This window comes from Alosa alosa, chromosome 16 (assembly GCF_017589495.1).
Source record: "Alosa alosa isolate M-15738 ecotype Scorff River chromosome 16, AALO_Geno_1.1, whole genome shotgun sequence".
NCBI classification, from domain to species: Eukaryota; Metazoa; Chordata; class Actinopteri; order Clupeiformes; family Clupeidae; genus Alosa; species Alosa alosa.
In genome coordinates, this window is record NC_063204.1 from 2,935,436 (window position 1) to 2,952,935 (window position 17,500).

The 17,500-nt window shown below is 47.3% G+C and overlaps 1 protein-coding gene across 1 annotated transcript in view; it reads left to right on the forward strand.

Moving 5' to 3' along the window:
• The window catches only part of mllt10 (MLLT10 histone lysine methyltransferase DOT1L cofactor), a 76,605-nt gene that overhangs the window by 47,283 nt on the left and 11,822 nt on the right, over window positions 1-17,500 (forward strand). Inside the window, exons 15-17 of the mRNA XM_048266951.1 lie at window positions 9,989-10,100; window positions 15,767-15,839; window positions 17,422-17,500. The exon at window positions 17,422-17,500 is cut by the window's right edge and continues 94 nt beyond it. Of these exons, the coding sequence (XP_048122908.1) occupies window positions 9,989-10,100; window positions 15,767-15,839; window positions 17,422-17,500 (264 nt within the window). The remainder of the gene's footprint in view (window positions 1-9,988; window positions 10,101-15,766; window positions 15,840-17,421) is intronic.

Consider the following 17,500-nt stretch of genomic DNA (forward strand, 5'->3'; position numbering starts at 1 on the left):
TCCTGTTGTTAGTGGCTAGATCAGCATGTTTTGTTGCTGTGTGAAGTCGGTCTCCGGATCATCTCTGTAATTTGTATTTCTGCTGGAGATTTGAAGTCGATTTGTGCTGCTTGTTGGACCTTTTTTTATGGAGTCTAAAATGGAACTTGTGGCGCAGCATGGCCCCTCCTCTCGCTCTTTCTCTTGTTCTTTCTCTCTCTCTCTGTCTCTCTTTCTTTCTCTTTCTCTCTTCCTCTCTGTCCTCTCTGTCCCTCCATCTCTTTTCTTTCTTTCTTTCTTTCTTTCTTTCTCTCATTCGTTCTTTCTTTGTTTCTCTCTCTGTCTCTTTCTCTCTCTTTCTCTCTCTCTGTCTCTCTTTCTTTCTCTTTCTCTCTCTGTCCTCTCTGTCCCTCCATCTCTTTATTTCTTTTTTTCTTTCTTTCTCTCTCTCATTCTCTTTCTTTGTCTCTCTCTGTCTCTTTCTCTCTCTCTCTCTCTCTCTCTCTCTCTCTCTCCTCTCTCGCCCCCTGCGTCATGAATGCTAGCTCCGAGTGCTAACTCCTGCTGGGCTTTGTTGCCTCAACGAATGCATCAACAAGAATCAGCTTGCGAGTCAGTTTATTTGAAGTAAATAAATGTTAAAAAAATATTTTATGAAACTGCAGGAGATACTCGTTAGTCGAGACTGGAAAAATTTGTTATGTTTTGTTTTGTGTTCTTATCATGAAAGGGCCTATTACGTTATCAGGCAGATAGTCTTAAGTGCTAACAGTTAATAAATATTCTGTAAACAATTAAGAATGAAGAGAGAAGTCCTGCATTTATCTAAAATTTGAAATGAAAAATCAGAAATTAGTTTTCATGGGAAACGGTGATTAATTTGTGTGTGTGTGTGTGTATGAGAGAGAGAGAAATGAGTGTGATTTTCCCCTTTGCAATTTTTGCAGTCTTTTTTTTAGTCATGTCTGAATTGGATAAACCCAAATGGGATTTTGTCTCAAAGTAATAAACAAATGATTTGAAACAATTCCCTCTTTAGTGCCCGGGATATTTTTTTTTTTTTTTTGTTTTTGTAAAAACAATTATAGTTGAATAGTTTCATTGCATTTTAAATTGTGTTTTACAATTACAATATTTGTTTCAGTATTCACATTTGAATTTAAATCTATTAATCTTGTCAGAATCTGATATGCAGCATAAGTAAACAGTAATTCTGATGTGGACATCATATCATTGCGTATCAAAATGTGACGGTTATTGACTGTTGATTTAGGGCAGTCATCACCCCCCATATATATATTTTACTTTATTTTATTTATTTACTTATTATTTACTGCATTGCGTGTGTGTATCTGAGTTCTGAACTCCCCTGGTCTCTCGGAGGTACAGAGGCAGTGAGAGAGGACGATCTTTTCATCTCTGCTTTCCCCGGCCCTGCGCTGCTCCTCTCCTCCCCTCTCCTCCCCTCCCCTCCCTCTCCTCCCCTCTCCTCTCCTCTCCTCTCCTCTCCTCTCCTCTCCTCCTCTCCTCCCTCTCCTCTCCTCTCCTCTCCTCTCCTCCCTCTCCTCCCTCTCCTCTCCTCCTCTCCTCCCTCTCCTCTCCTCTCCTCCCCTCCCCTCCCTCCCTCCCCTCCCTCCCCTCTCCTCTCCTCTCCTCTCCTCTCCTCTCGTCTCCCTGCCCCGGCCCTGCTCAGATCCACTCGCTATTATCACCCCCCTCCTGCGCTGCTGTGGCAACTGCCTGTCTCCTGGCAACTGACCTCTCTTTAGACGAGTGCTGGCCTGTCTATGTGCAGGGTGGCCGAGGGGGAGATAAAGTATACAGGGCACTGGTGTGTGTGTGTGTGTGTGTCTTGGCGTCTGTGTCTTGTAGCGTGCATTTTGATGTGTGTGTAAAGCTAGGAGAATCTCCCTTAAGATTCTCCCATAATAGATCTGGCGTATTTGGCGTGGTTGCCTGCCTGCGCTGGTGGGTACGTGCCCCGGTGATGCCACCTGGCAGTCGCGGTGCCCTCAGGTGAACGCGTGCCCTGGTGGGGCTGCTGCCACTGGATGAATGACGGGCGTGGTAGAGCAGCGCTAATCTCACCACCTGACAGTCCAGTCCTTAAACTGGCTGTTGCAAGTCTGTGTCGCTCTGGAGTAAAGCATCTGTAAATTATTGGGCTGCAGCTATCTTCTTTTTGGATCGAGTATTCTCGCGATTATTTCATCGATTAATCGAGGAATCGAAAAAAAAATAATATTTTGCGGAATTTAAACTAGCCCTAGTCACTTCAAAGTAAATTAATATATCTGTTTTATGTAGAGTTGTGCATTTGCCATTACTACCAAATAACCTCCCTTACAAATAATAACTGCAGTTTTTTTCGAGGTACAGTGCAGTTATGCTATCGTACAGTGCTGTTATACTAGCGTACAGTGCAGTTATGCTAGCGTGCAGTGCAGTTATACTATTTATACTAGCGTGCAGTGCAGTTATACTAGCGTACAGTGCAGTTATACTATTTATACTAGCGTGCAGTGCAGTTATACTAGCGTTGAGTGCAGTTATAGCAGTTATACTAGCGTACAGTGCAGTTATACTAGCGTACAGTTATAGTAGTGTGCAGTGCAGTTATACTAGTGTACAGTGCAGTTGTACTAGCGTACAGTTATAGTAGTGTGCAGTGCAGTTATGCAGTGCAGTTATAGTAGTTATACTAGCGTACAGTGCAGTTATACTAGCGTGCAGTTATACTAGCATACACTGCAGTTATACTAGCGTACAGTGCAGTTGTACTAGTGTACAGTTATACTAGCGTGCAGTACAGTTATACTAGCGTGCAGTGCAGTTATACTAGCGTACAGTGCAGTTATAGTAGTTATACTAGCGTGCAGTGCAGTTATACTAAAGTACAGCGCAGTTATACTAGCGTACAGTTGTACTAGCGTACAGTGCAGTAATACTAGCGTGCAGTGCAGTTGTACAGCGTACAGTTATACAGTGCAGAAAAGTATAGTAGGCTACTATGCAGTTGGTGCTACAATGCAGTTTTTTCATGTCCAAAATACTGCATTTCCTGCAAATACTGAAAATATTTCCTCAAACTGCAGTTTTGATACTCAGAAAACTGCAATTTTTACACTTGAAGTAGTGCAGTTCATTTTTGTAAGGGCTATAATAAGTATGTCTGGGTAGGTCTATTTGGTGAGGTAGCCCAACCTAACACCGTGTGTTACAGGTCCATGTCTTGCACAGGCACAGCTCCATGTTGTCAGAGATAAGTAGCCAAAGTTACACACAATCCTGCAAAAAGTAAAACAGAATTCAGGAGGCCGTGTGTGTGTGTGTGTGAGAGAGGCCTCTCCCCCCGCTGTAGGAGCACGGTCACCGCGGGCTGACCCTCCAGGGCTCGTATGAAGCGCCGGCCCCTCAGCCAGGAACAATCAGGGAGCAGGGGCCCTCCGCTCCTCAGCCAGGACCAATCAGGGAGCAGGGGCCCTCCGCTCCTCTCATTCCTCTCCTGTCTTCTTCCCTTTCTGCACTCCTCTTTTCTCCTCCTCCATTGTGCTTTCTCTTCTCCCCTCCTCTCCCCCCTGCTCTTCATCTCTCATTCTCTCTGTCCCCCTCTCCCCTCAATCACCCCTTTCATCTCTCTCTCTCTTTTCTCTCTCTTTTCATCAGTTCCCGTCTCATCTCCCAGTACTTTCCATCCCTCATCTGTCCTCCTCTCCTCTCATCTTTTAAATGTTCTACATACTTTCGGCCTTCCGACCCCGGTGGGCGACAGGGCGATCAAAATGGCCGTAGATCTTGCTGGCGCCAGGATTTAACAGGTAGCCTTGGCGGTAGCGCACTCATTTTTTTTTAGGCGAAGCGTGACCGGCGGAAACAGGAAGATGGACTAGTTGAGGGGCAAGCGAGGTGCCCAGTGTTTTGTTACAGTCGTGAATTTGTAATAGTTTGCTGGATAAGTTTACAAAGTTACCAGCGAGAGTTGCAACACATGGAATTAAGAGGAAAGAATAGAAACGATTTATTTTCAAACAAAGGATCTCTATTAAGGCCTGAACAAAATCTCTTTCCACTTCAGGAAATTACACAAACTCAGCCAGCTGCTAGCTAGCTAGCCAGCTAACTAAACTGTTTAAATGATTGAAATTTCCCTTGGGATGACTAAAGTATCTATATATCCATCTATCTATCTATCTATCTATCTATCTATCTATCTATCCATCTATCTATCCATCTATCTATCCATCCACACACCTTGGAAACTAGATGATAATGATGATGGTAGTTGTGAATAGCAGCAACCAAAGTCTGAAGTACCATCACAGAGGCTAGCTACTAGTGTTTCTTACAGCAGCTGGACGCTTTACTCTCCCCCTCCTCTCCCCCCTCCTCTCCTCTCTTCTCCTCTCCTCTCCTCTCCTCTCCTCTCCTCTCCTCTCCTCTCTCCTCTCTCCTCTCCTCTCCTCTCCCTCTCCCTCTCTCCTCTCTTCTCTTTCTCTCCTTCTCCTCTTCTCCCCACTCCTCCTCGTCTCTTCTTCTCCTCCTCTCTTCTCTTTCTCTCCTCCTCTTCTCCTCCTCGACTCCTCTTCTCCATTCCAGTCATGTCCACCTGTACTTACCCTTCACTCGTTTCCTCCACTGTCTGCTGCCTTTCTGTCCCTCCTCTCTTCCTCCTCTTCGTTCTTCAGGGGATGGTGGCAGGTTGAGTTTGTGTGTGCGTGGGTGGGATGTGCAGGTGTTTTTTATTATATGAAGTATAACATTGAAGTTGAAGTTCATGTTGTGTTTATGAAGAGGAGATGTATTTGGGGGTAGTTGGCTTTGTTGTGTATGTATGGTGTGTCATTACTCCATGGTTTGAAGACTGATCCAATAAATGGGTGTGAAACCTGAAAACCTCCATCTCCCCTTTCCTCTCTTCCTCTCCCCTTTCCTCTCTTCCTCCCTCCTTTCCTCTCTTCCTCCCTCCTTTCCACTGTGCCCTGCTTCTCTCCATTCTCTCTCTCTTTCTCTCTCTCTTTCTCTCTCCATTCTCTCCCTCTCGCTCGTGCTCCTCTCCCATGGTGCTGTGCGGTGTTGGCATGGCGGTGTGATGGCGATGGGATGTGACAGGCTCAGCAGAGAGGCTGTGCTCCAGGAGGCCCTCCGTTCACACTCCACTAGACCGGCCAGCCGGCCGCCCCCCCCGCACACACACACACACACACACACACACACACACACACACACACACCACACACACACACACACACCACACACACACCACACACACACCACACACACACACCACCACACACACACACACACACACACAGCACAACACCGGCCCGGTCACACAGGGGCCAGGGGGACACAGGATATCACTTCTCGCTCTCTCTCTTTGTCTTTCTTTCTCTCTCTCGCTCTCTCTCTTTCTCGCCCCTGCTCCTTGGAAAAAAAGAGTGTGTGTGTGTGATGGGACCGAATGGTTTGGGGGAAGGGGAGGGGGGTGTCCCTTGTTGGTGCCCCCTCTAGTCTGCGAAAATTAAATGTCAGAGCACGAGATGGGGTTGTCATAGAAACACAAACCCATGTCGTTTAATAAACAAGAGAACATTTCCATTTCTCTTTTGCTCTGTCTCTTCCAATAAAGAGTGCAGCCCTAGAGTCAGCGCTGCACACAGCACACCTGCATTAAGAAGAAACGCTGCTCTCACTGACTGTGTGTGTGTGTTTGTGTGTGTGTGTGTGTTTGTGTGTGTGTGTGAGGATCTATTGGGGGATGAGGTTGCTGTTTTTTTCCCATGGTTCCCGGCTGTGGCTCTGATACTTGACTTCTGTGTCAGTCCCAGCAGCTCCTGGGGAGGTGATGTCACCAAGTTTGGAGGAGATGGTACTTAAGGCTGTGTGTGTGAGTATGATTGGGTGTGTGTATGATGGTTTGTGTGTGTGAGTATGATGGTGTGTGTGTGTGTGTGTATGATGGTGTGTCTGTGTTAGTGTATGATGATGATGATGATGGTGTGTGTGTGTATATGATGGTGTGTGTGGTGTGTGTGTGTGTATGATGGTGTGTTTGTGGCACTTGGAGGGCCATTCAGTAAAATTCTGTAGAAATCAGGCAGGAACTTGTGCCGCTCTTCACATACGTCTGGTCTGGTCTGCGTTACGTTGACCGTCCTCGTCGAAGTCCAAGGGTATGATTGTTTGAGGCGAAACTGGCCCTCCGCAGCCAGACGTGTCCAGAGAATGGAGTCTATGGGAGATGGAGTCAGTCCCTTCTGATGACCTTCGCCTGCGTCTGCGTGGACATGCTGCTCCGTCAGCACCAGATGCAGACTCCCAGGGATGCCCTCTCCAGAGACGGACAGCTGGCCTGGGCAGAGGAGACCAAAAATAAAATAAATAAATACAATTTCAAACCCACACACTCACACTCACACTCACACACACACACACACACACACACACACACACACACACACACACACACACACACACACACACACACACACACACATGCTCATAAGTCTGGGATGTAAGCATGTGGACTGAGGTGGTTCTCTCGGAGCTGTGGCTGTTATGCAACAATGAGCGGTTCGCCCCGACTCTGTTGGACGTCACTCGACATGGCTGGCCGTCTTCCCGGCAGAAGCTCAGAGAGCTGTGAATGGAGTGAATGAGAGACAGAAAAAGAGAGAAGGAGTGAGTGGCCGGGCAGAATGGCGCTGGATGGGGGGCATCGAGTTTAACCCTCTCCTGACCACACAGAGAGCTGTAGCTAAGGAGCTGCAGGCTAGTAGAAGCAGTGGACAGAAGCGTCTCGTTTCACACTGCGTGTGTGTTTGCGTTTGTGTGTGTGTGTAACTCTTCATTTGGAGCGTGACTGTATGCATATGTGTGTTGGTGTTTGCATATGGATGGGTGGTGTGTGTGTGTGTGTGTGTGTGTCTGTGTGTGTATAACACAGTGCCTTTACACGTGTGAGTGTGTACACACCTCACTGTGTGATTTGTGGATATAAGAGAGAGAGAGAGAGTGTGTGTGTGTGTGTCTGTGCGTGCGTACCGGTGTCTGCAGATGTGTTTGTAACCCAGTGCCACCCCAGGCCTCTGCCACGTCAGACACGCCTGGCTGCAGACACACTTAACTCATTGCGCATTAAAAATTAATTTTCTCCATTCACCCCACTTCAGCATTGCAGGCTACACACACACACACACACACACACACACACACACACACACACACACACACACACACACATGCCCCTGTGTGGAAAAAACAATGTGTGTGCTGTGACAAACATGCATCCTCTATGCAGTGCCCCCTTCCTTCCTGCCCCCAGCTATCTCCTGAGTTTGGAAATGCTTTAACTGGATTAACTCATTAGCATCAGATCTGCATTGTGTGCACTGTGTGAGGAGATGTGAAAGCCTCAGATCTCTGCATTATTGATAGCTGTGTGAGGAGATGCTAAGCCTCAGCATCAGATCTGCATTGTGTGCGCTGTGCAGTGTTGTAATGTAAAGTACAAATAGTTCGTTACTGTACTTAAGTAGAAATTTCGCGATATCTGTACTTTACTTAAGGCTATTTAAATTTATGTGAACTTTCACTTTTACTCCACTACATTTCCCTAGATAAAATGTACACTTTTACTCCGTTATATTTCCACTAAGCATCTTCGTTTTTCGTTACTAAAACATAAATTAGAAAAAAATGTGTCGCGACTGCAATAATGGAGGTTTGGCGAATCACTGCTCCAGATTGCATTCGCCGCGCTCCATCCGCTTTCGCGCCGCTTCTATTTCAGCTCTTGTTTGTTGCTAAAGGAGGAGGGACGCTTCTGAAACCGCCATGGAAGCACGAAAGCACCTACTGGAGGACCTCCCATTATCATAGGCGACCACCCGGCGATGGTGGTGAACTTCGGTGAACAGGGTAGTGGTGAATATAACGTCATACACCCGTGGGCATATTTTGCAAAAATGTTTCTGTACATCAGCTACCTGCCCTAGCTGACCTGTGAAAGGCTATTTATCCATAGCATCGCGGGAGTTGTCTTCAGTCCAAAAAAGTGCAAGACTGAATCAGGCCGGGGTGGGTGTCGGGAGAATTCCCGGTGGGCCGCTTCACTTTTGGCCCGATTAGAGAAATATTGACATTTGTGACAAATGTTAGTCTATCTTTTCTTAAAGTAGGACCGTTCCGCATTCTGTGCATGACACCAATGCAATGCCTCTGCATGGGGTTTGTAGCCCTACGGAGGGAGTTGAAGTTCTCCCCCCCCGAAAGAGTTGGTTGGGTCCATATAGCCCGTCTTTTCCAAAAAGTTTTCTCAGATAATGGATAGCCAAGCCGGCCCTACAGTGAACACAAAGCGTCGGAAGGATGGAGGGGTAGAAAGAGGCCAGGAGAGACTGAGCAGCAGATCAACCAGTCGACCACTGAAAATGATGAGCCCGGTAAATTAGTGATGAGGAGTCATGACTACAGGGACAAGTAGAGAGGATAAATTAAAGTTATTTAATGTAAGAAGAGCAATTACCCTACATGATAAACCCATATGCCTTGTTTTGCTCAGAAGAGGGTGTAGTAAAGGAGTAAACTAAAATCGCAAACAACAATATAGCCTACCCAGGCAAAAAACATGTAGCCTAAACATTAGTTCAATATGCCTCTTTGTGGAAGCGTGGGATAGGCTACATGTCAAAGGCTTTCTTTCTTTCTTTCTTTCTTTCTTTCTTTTCTTTCTTTCTTTCTTTTTTCTGTTTTGGTAACTTCTGGAATAGTGGAATATTTTTGTTAACTTCTCAGTTGAAGTTTATTATATAACCTTTTACACATTTGTTGAACCATGGTACTAATAAAAACTACAGGATTGTAAAAGCTGAAATGTTGCTTAATTTATCCAATTTCCAACACTATGGTCGGTCTTGGGCCTGAAACTCCCGGGCACTGAATTCTGGCAACTTTGAAAACCAGCTTCTTTTGAAGATGAACAGACACCTTTTCAGTTTCAACTAATGACTGGCATATTAGTAGCTGCTGGACATAGGTGGCCTGTGTGTGTGTGTGTGTGTGGTGACCTGGGGGATAAGCCTAGAAATGCTCATGCCACATGACCAAAATGTTCTCCCTACAAGCAGGTCATTTTTTTGTGAAAGAAATAAGTTATTTATTTTTCTAGAAAAGAATGTGATTTGATTTGATGAGTGAGATTAAGAAGATATGGGAACCCTGAATATGCTTTATGCTTTACTATAAGAAAGCCAAAATAAAGGATTTACAATAAAAGTTCAAAATAAAACTGCTTTGCTTTTTACTTTTTTAATTTTTACTTTTAAATTCTTAAGTACATTAAATATCAGAAAATTACTTTTGATACTTAAGTACAGTATATATCAGATACTTTAAGACTTTTACTTAAGTAATATTCTAAAAGGCACCTTCCTTCTACCAAAGTCTTTTTCTAGTACGATACTTGTACTTTTACTCCAAGTATTGCTTTCTAGTACTTTATACAACACTGGCGCTGTGTGAGGAGATGCTAAGCCTCAGCATCAGATCTGCATTGTGTGCGCTGTGTGAGGAGATGCTAAGCCTCAGCATCAGATCTGCATTGTGTGCGCTGTGTGAGGAGATGCTAAGCCTCAGCATCAGATCTGCATTGTGTGCGCTGTGTGAGGAGATGCTAAGCCTCTGGCCAGTTCCGTGCAGTGCAGTGCAGTGCGCCCTCCTCCCCCGTCAACCACAACGCCTGCCTCCACCGTCCTTCAATTATTCATGATGCTATTTCTTCTCTGCTGATGTTTTTTTTTTTAAGTATATTTTTGGGCTTTTTTACCTTTATTTGGACAGGACAGTGCAGAGTGACAGGAAGTAAGTGGGAGAGAGAGATGGGGTGGGATCGGGAAATGACCGCAGGTCGGATTCAAACCTGGGTCCCCTCTGCTGATGTTTAAGCGCAGATGCCTAATGTTTTCTGCTCAGTGTGACCCATAAGGGTGTGTGTGTTCTGCTTTTGCAGGCAAATCCGTTAGCTGGCTCCTCCTTTAACCTGGCCCCGGCACACATGTTTGGAAACCGCCTGAACCCCAACTCCACCATGGCAGCTCTTATCGCTCAGTCTGAGAGCACAGGTAAGACACACACACACTCGCACACACACACACACGCGCTCGCACACACACACACACACACACACGCACACACACACACGCTCGCACACACACACATACACACACACGCTCGACACACACACACACACACACACCTGCCTTTCGCCCACACGCCGCACACACACACACGCCACATACACCTATATATATATATATATATATATATATATATATATATATATATATATATATATATATATATATATATATATATATATATATATATATATATATATATATATATATATATATATATATATATATATATATACATACATACACACACACACACACATAGCTCAGTCTGAGAGCACAGGTAAGACACACACACACACACACACACACACACACACACACACACACACACGCCAGACACACACACACACATAGCTCAGTCTGAGAGCACAGGTAAGACACACACACACACACACACACATAGCTCAGTCTGAGAGCACAGGTAAGACACACACACACACACACACACACACAGCTCAGTCTGAGAGCACAGGTAAGACACACACACACACATAGCTCAGTCTGAGAGCACAGGTAAGACACACACGCTCGCACACACACACACACATAGACACACACACACACACACACACACACACGCTCGCACCCTGACACACACATAGCTCAGTCTGAGAGCACAGGTAAGACACACACACACACACACACACACACACACACACACAGCTCAGGTAAGACACACAGGTAACACACACACACACATAGCTCAGTCTGAGAGCACAGGTAAGACACACACACACACACACACACACACACACACACATAGCTCAGTCTGAGAGCACAGGTAAGACACACAGACACACACACACACACACACACATAGCTCAGTCTGAGAGCACAGGTAAGACACACACACATCCGCATGTATCCGCTCGCACCCTGACACACTCATGCAGTCTCATGAGCACATGCATACGCTAACGGTCTCACTCACACACACACATGTATGGGTAAGATATATTTTACATCGCGACGCCATGCATTCGCGACACAATACGCACTACTGCGAAGATAGCTTTTAGGCTACCACATAACAGTGACCCAACCCACATTTTAATGATGTTTTACCGGTATTTTCGAGAGTTTTTGAGATCCGGGGGTATTACCTTACAGTAATATTAATTAATGTTCGCCTACTACACGTTGGTCAGAGCCATGCCGCTGGAGAGGCAGCTGAAGTGCCACAAATGAGCTTCAGAAACACAGACCAGCCCAAAACGTTAACGGCCCGCAAGGAATCCTCTAGGCCTCGGGTATCTCTCTGGGCCTTCTTCCAGCGAATGGGCGTGGGGCGCAGTGCTTATCTACCGTTTTCTTTCCGCTGCCATCACAGGTCAAATGAAATCCAAAATGTCCCCACACACCAGACTTATGCAACACCGGACGATGCACACATGCCCCGAACAAGCGAGACAAGCGATCTGAACCGAGACTAGCGATCTGAACGGATCAGGTTTTTTTCCATGAACCGTGCCACCCCTACAATACCAGCACACACAATACACACAGACACACAAACGGCACAGACGGAACTCCAATATTGGTCATTGTTTGTAGGTTGAGTGTGGCATTTGTCGGCCGTTTTTGCCTCCAGTGGAGAGGCAGTAGTGGTTAATTACAGGTCCGCACACAGCCAGGCGTTGCCTGTATGTTACGCTTGCACACAGCCAGGCGTTGCCTGTATGTTACGCTTGCATGCACTGTCACAGTTTATTGTTTCAGAAGAGGAAACGTGATCCTTTTACAAGGCTATGGGAGTCTACTTCCATTCAGTAGAAGGCCAAACGCTGTGTTTGTCACTGGCAAATAGCTTCAAAGAATTCCGTTCTGATTCATTCTGAACTGGCAGTAAAAAAGGCCATTTCCCTGAACCCTTGATCAGTCAAACATCACTTGGGGTTACTGAGCTTCAAAATTGAACATTCCATCGCTTAATATGAGTGGGTTGGTGAAGTATGCCTGCATGGCACAATTTTACTACTCTTACTACTGGCCACACGACACGACAATAATAATAAATAACACGACACAGGGTTGATGAGTGGATGCGAAACGTCACTGCTGGACACAAATGATTTCTTTTCTGGGACTCCCCTTCTGGTTTGGGGTGGATGCACCGGCTTAGGGCCAGAGAGGGTTAAATGGCCCGTGACACTGATCACAAGAGGACGCCCGCCGCCACCAGAGGCCAGCTCGGGACCAGCCAAGGCCCCACCAAAAGAGGGGTAGAGGAGGCACAGAAGCAGCAGAGGAGGAGAAGGCTGTGCGAGTGAGTGAAGGAGAGTGTGCATACCTGTCTAGTGAAGCGTGTTGGCGGTCCACTCATTTGGCCGAGGGTGGGGGAGGTGGTGATGACACATGTCCAGTCCTTAGGCTCCTTGTGCCCTTATATGTACGTTTAGGATCAGCCATTCTCTCAGCAACCACCCGCACTCCACTCAAACACACACACACACACACACACACACTCCACTCAAACACACACACACACACACACACACACACACACACACACACACTCCACTCAAACACACACACACACACACACACACACATACATACACACACATACACACACACACTCCACTCAACACTCAACTCTCCCAGCCCACGCCTTTCTCTTGTTTGCAATCTGTGTGTGTCACTCCTACCTTTCACACACACACACACACACGCGCTCTCTCTCAAACACACATTCTTCATCACTGTCCTCTCAGCCCTTTCTTTCTCTCTATTTCTCTCTCTCTCGCTCATTCTTGTATATTTTTTATCACTCACAGACAGACCTCCCTCACTCCATTCCACTCCTCCTCTGTTCCTCTCTGTCACACACACTCTCAGTGTCCATCATTCCCCATGTGCAGTGTGGAGCTGGTATAGCAGGAGCATTTCGCCATTTTCTGGAGGATAGGCTTGAGAAGAGAGGTGTGTGTGTGTGTAGCGGGTGGGTGGGGGGATTGCGTGGCCTTTGAGAAATAATAGATCAGTCATGGCTTGGGCCTCAAATAGGAGGTCAGACCGGTCATTTGACCAACAATGGGGCAGAGCAGAGCAAGAGCAGGCTCCTCCTTAAAGACTCCCACACACACATGCACATGCACACATATCTGTACCCCCACACACACACACACACATGCACATGCACACATATCTGTACCCCCCCACACACACGCACACATATCTGTACCCCCCACACACACACACAGATGCACATGCACACATATCTGTACCCCCACACACACACACACACACACGCACGCACGCATGCACACATTTCTGTACAGCATATAGAAAAACACAAAATAAATCATGTGCGATGTGAATTTTTTTCTTTGCATCTAATTATAGCCTTGCTTTTTCCTTTTTCTGTTTTCGAAGACAAACCAAAACTCTTTCATATCAATTCAATCATAACTCTTTTTTAACGTTTTTTTTTCCCTTCTCTAAAATGAAACGTTTTTTTTCCAACAACACACATTTCCTCATCAGCCTCCGGCCAACCTTGCCTTCATCACCATCTGCAGCTACAAATCCAAAGGGGATCTGCATTAATTATAATGAGAAGCCCTCAGAAACGTGAATTCACGCTAACGCTTCGGGATCTTTACAAAGTTTCAATAGGCATTATAAAATCACCATCACAAAGCAAGATAATAATATAAACAATTGGAGTTTATCTTGCTTTGTGATGGATTTTTTCTTCAGTTTGAGTTTTAATGGAGCACCTGTAAAATGTTCTAATGGAGCACCTGTAAAAATGTTCTAATGGAGCACCTGTAAAATGTTCTAATGGAGCACCTGTAAAAATGTTTGGATGTACGGACCTTGCACTCTGCCTCGTCTAATCCACCAGCTGCCCAGTACCTCACTTCCTGTCTGGCGCCGGATTTACAGCGGAGACATGCAACTTTGTTCTTCTCCCAAAACAAATTTAAAAAATGTTGGTCTTTAAGGGTAATTTAACTTCAAAACTCACTAAATACCATTCTCTTCCTAGGTCTGAAATATCGATTTATAGGCAAAAGCCTATAGGAGCCTGATTTGAAATGCTTGTTTAAAAGAAAAGTGGTCAGACAGATTTAGAGGGTTTTGCATCTGAACTCTTCAAATGTTCTCCTCCACATTAGTGATGAGTCTCTGACCGCCTGCTTCTCTGACCCCAGGACCATCAGGTGACGCGTGAGAGAGCCCCAGGTAGACTAGTAGCCTCCCAAATTACGCGTGAAAGAGCCCCAGGTAGACAAGTAGCCTTCCAGATTACGCGTGAGAGAGCCCCAGGTAGACAAGTAGCCTTCCAGACTACGCGTGAGAGAGCCCCAGGTAGACAAGTAGCCTCCCAGATGATCACTCATGTTCAATTCTCACGTCCACTTCTTCAAATTAGGATTCCAGAGTTCAGCCTGGTGACCAATGGCCTGTTTTCCTTAAAGCCGCAGTTTTCAGTCTTGGGCAGTTTGACCTCCGTTTTAAGAAAGTCTTCAAGTCTTCCTTGAAGTTGGTGTTTTCTGAAGCCCCTCGTGCTGCCTCCAGGCTAGGGTCGCCAGGGAGGCTCAGCTGGGGTGCTTCCCGGTGTCACCGCCAGGTCAGCCATTGGGGGGTGTGGGGGCAGATCTCGATCGCCGGGCTGACTTGTGTCGCAGGCATAATGAGAGGCGGCCAGGGCGCCCAGGCCTGTTGATGCCCCCAACTGGAGCCTCCTGTCCATCCGTCAGCATGCCAGCGGGCTGGAAAGTGTTAAAATGAAAGAGGAAAAGAGAGAGGGAGGGAGGAGAGGGAGAGAGAGGGAGGAGAGGGAGGGAAACGGGTAGAGGACCAGCACAGGCAGCAGGGGGGCAGAGGGGATTGGCTGTCTGTGACTGGAGGGTTGGAGGGCTGGTGTTTTTGGGTTGGGGGTTGATGGAGTGGGCTGAAGGGAAAAGCAGGGGTTAGAATAGTGGGGTGCAAAGAATGGGATTGGTTGGCCATGACTGGAGGCTTCTAGGGATTGGATCTGTGTGTGTGTGTGTGTGTGTGTGTGTGTAGCGCTCAGGCGCATATGTGATTCATTACTCTCACTGCTGAGAATGAAAAGAAGTGTCTGGCATGGGGCCCGCGGGCAGGCCAGTGTGTCTCCACAGGGAGAGAGAGAGAGAAAGAGAGGGGGGGAGGGAGAGAGAGAGAGAGAGAGGGAGGGAGGGAGGGAGGGAGGGAGGAGAGAGAGAGAGAGAGAGGAAGAAAAGAGGAGGGAGGGGATGTGTGGGTTAGAAAAAGGGGAGAGTGGGAGAAGGAGGGAGGGAGAGAGAGAGAGAGAGAGAGAGAAAGAGGGAGAGTGAGAGTGAGAGGGGGAGAGGTGACGAGACGAGGCGACACTCTCAGGGGTGTCAGTGTGCAAGCTGGGCTGCCAGGGCGAAGACTCGCTCTCTGTGATGGGTTAGAGAGAGACTGACCGGCCGACAGGGCTGTGGAGTGTACACGTCTGCGCCTGTGTGTGTATGGTGGGGAGGGGGTGGGTGTGAGAGTGTGTGTGTGTGTGGTGGGGAGGGGGTGGGTGTGAGAGTGTGTGTGTGTGTGTGTGCCTGAAACACTCTACCCACTGCACTGCCTTTGCCTTCCAGAGCCGGAGCTGGAAGATGGTGGCCATGGCTTCCCCAGAAGAGGAGCGTCACCCAAGGCAAACCTCTCGCCACGGTAAGCCCTCCGCAACGCACCGCATCTCTCTGTCTCTCTCTCTCTCTCTCTCTCTGTGTGTGTGTGTGTGTGTGTGTGTGTGTGTATGGGGGCGGGGGTGTGTGTGTTGAGAATCCCCTTTCTCTGGCCTCTCACTCACGTTCTGTCCGGAAGCCAGAACTTCAGCTCAGCTGTTTCCCATATCGCCATTACAAAGCTCTCTCTCTCCCTCCCTCCCTCTCTCTGCTGCGTTTGATGTTTAGGGGGGATAGGGGGATTTTTGAAAGAAAGACTGAGGGAGGGAGGGAGAGAGGGGGATAGAAATGTGGCGATGGCTCTCAGCGAAATGTCCTGCTGCACTGTTTTCCCCTCTTCCTCCTCCCCACATTCCTGCCGCTCCCGCGCGCTTAACAGGCCTGATGCTCAGGAATGCCGAGGAATGCCGAGTCCACTGATGCTTTATTTCACTGCTGTGTGTGGGGGTGTGTGTGTGTGTGTGTTCACTGGGAACCGCTGTGGGTTTGAGAAGTCTCTATTTGGTCTGTGTGTTTCTCCGATGACCTTGTGTACATGATGCATTTGCTTGGAAGATGGCTGTAAAGTGTTTTTGATTGCACTGATTCAATAATATTGAATTATGTATGTTTTGTGAGTTTGATTCTGAAAACATGTTTTTTTTCTGGTGAGGTGCCAGACGATATGCTTTATAAATTAATAAGTGAAAGGTGTATCCATCCTTCACAAAATGGGAGTCAGTGTGTGTGTGTGCATGTATGTGTACTGTGTGTGTGTGTGTGTGTGCATGTGTGTGTGCATGTATGTGTACTGTGTGTGTGTGTGTGTGTGTGTGTGCGCGCACACGTGTGTGTGTGTGTGTGGTGGCGTGACACCAGTCCGAGGCTGGCTACGTCCACTTGAAGTGTGAGTGGTCTCGGCTGTGCCATCTCGCTGATCCGCGCTCAGCGTCAGCTTTTAACCGCAGTCCAGTCGGGTCCGCCGCATAGACGGAGGTTCGGCAGGCTCGCGCTGTGCCGCGGCTCGGCAGCGCTAACGCCCAGGAGACCGCTGTGTCGGGCGTCGGTTGATGGAGTGTCCTGCGGCCACATCCTGCGGGCGACGAGATCACCAAGGTCCAAACACACGCCGCAGCAGAGATTTATGGACGCTCCTAGGCACCGGCAGGCTCCAGCTCATTTCCCTCCTGTGTGTGTGTGTGTGTGTGTGTGTGTGTGTGTGTGTGTAGATTTGCAGTGAAACAGTGACTCTTGTGGTACCTCTGGCTGAAACACTCTCTGTTCTTATGGCATGGTGTCCAGCAGGCAGTGGCCTTCATGAGCTGCTACTCACTGGGATTAAAAACTGGAGTGTGTTTAACACAGAATTTAAGAAGCACTTTGCTTTTCACCAACTTAACTTTTGCTCTTGCAAATCTCTGCATGTCACTTCTGGGTAATTAAATCTGTTTCAAATATTTGGCATTTTTTAAGAAGACTGCTTGACTTGTGGGTTTCTCGTGTGTGTGTGTGTGTGTGTGAGTGTGAGCTTGATTTGTGGGTTTCCCGTGTACATTAATGTGTGTGTGTGTGTGTGTGTGTGTGTGTAGGTCTCCTCCGGGGAGTGGCCTGCACATCCGCTATGACCCGTCGTCAGGCTCGGTGGGTGCGGGTCCGGCTGACTCAGTG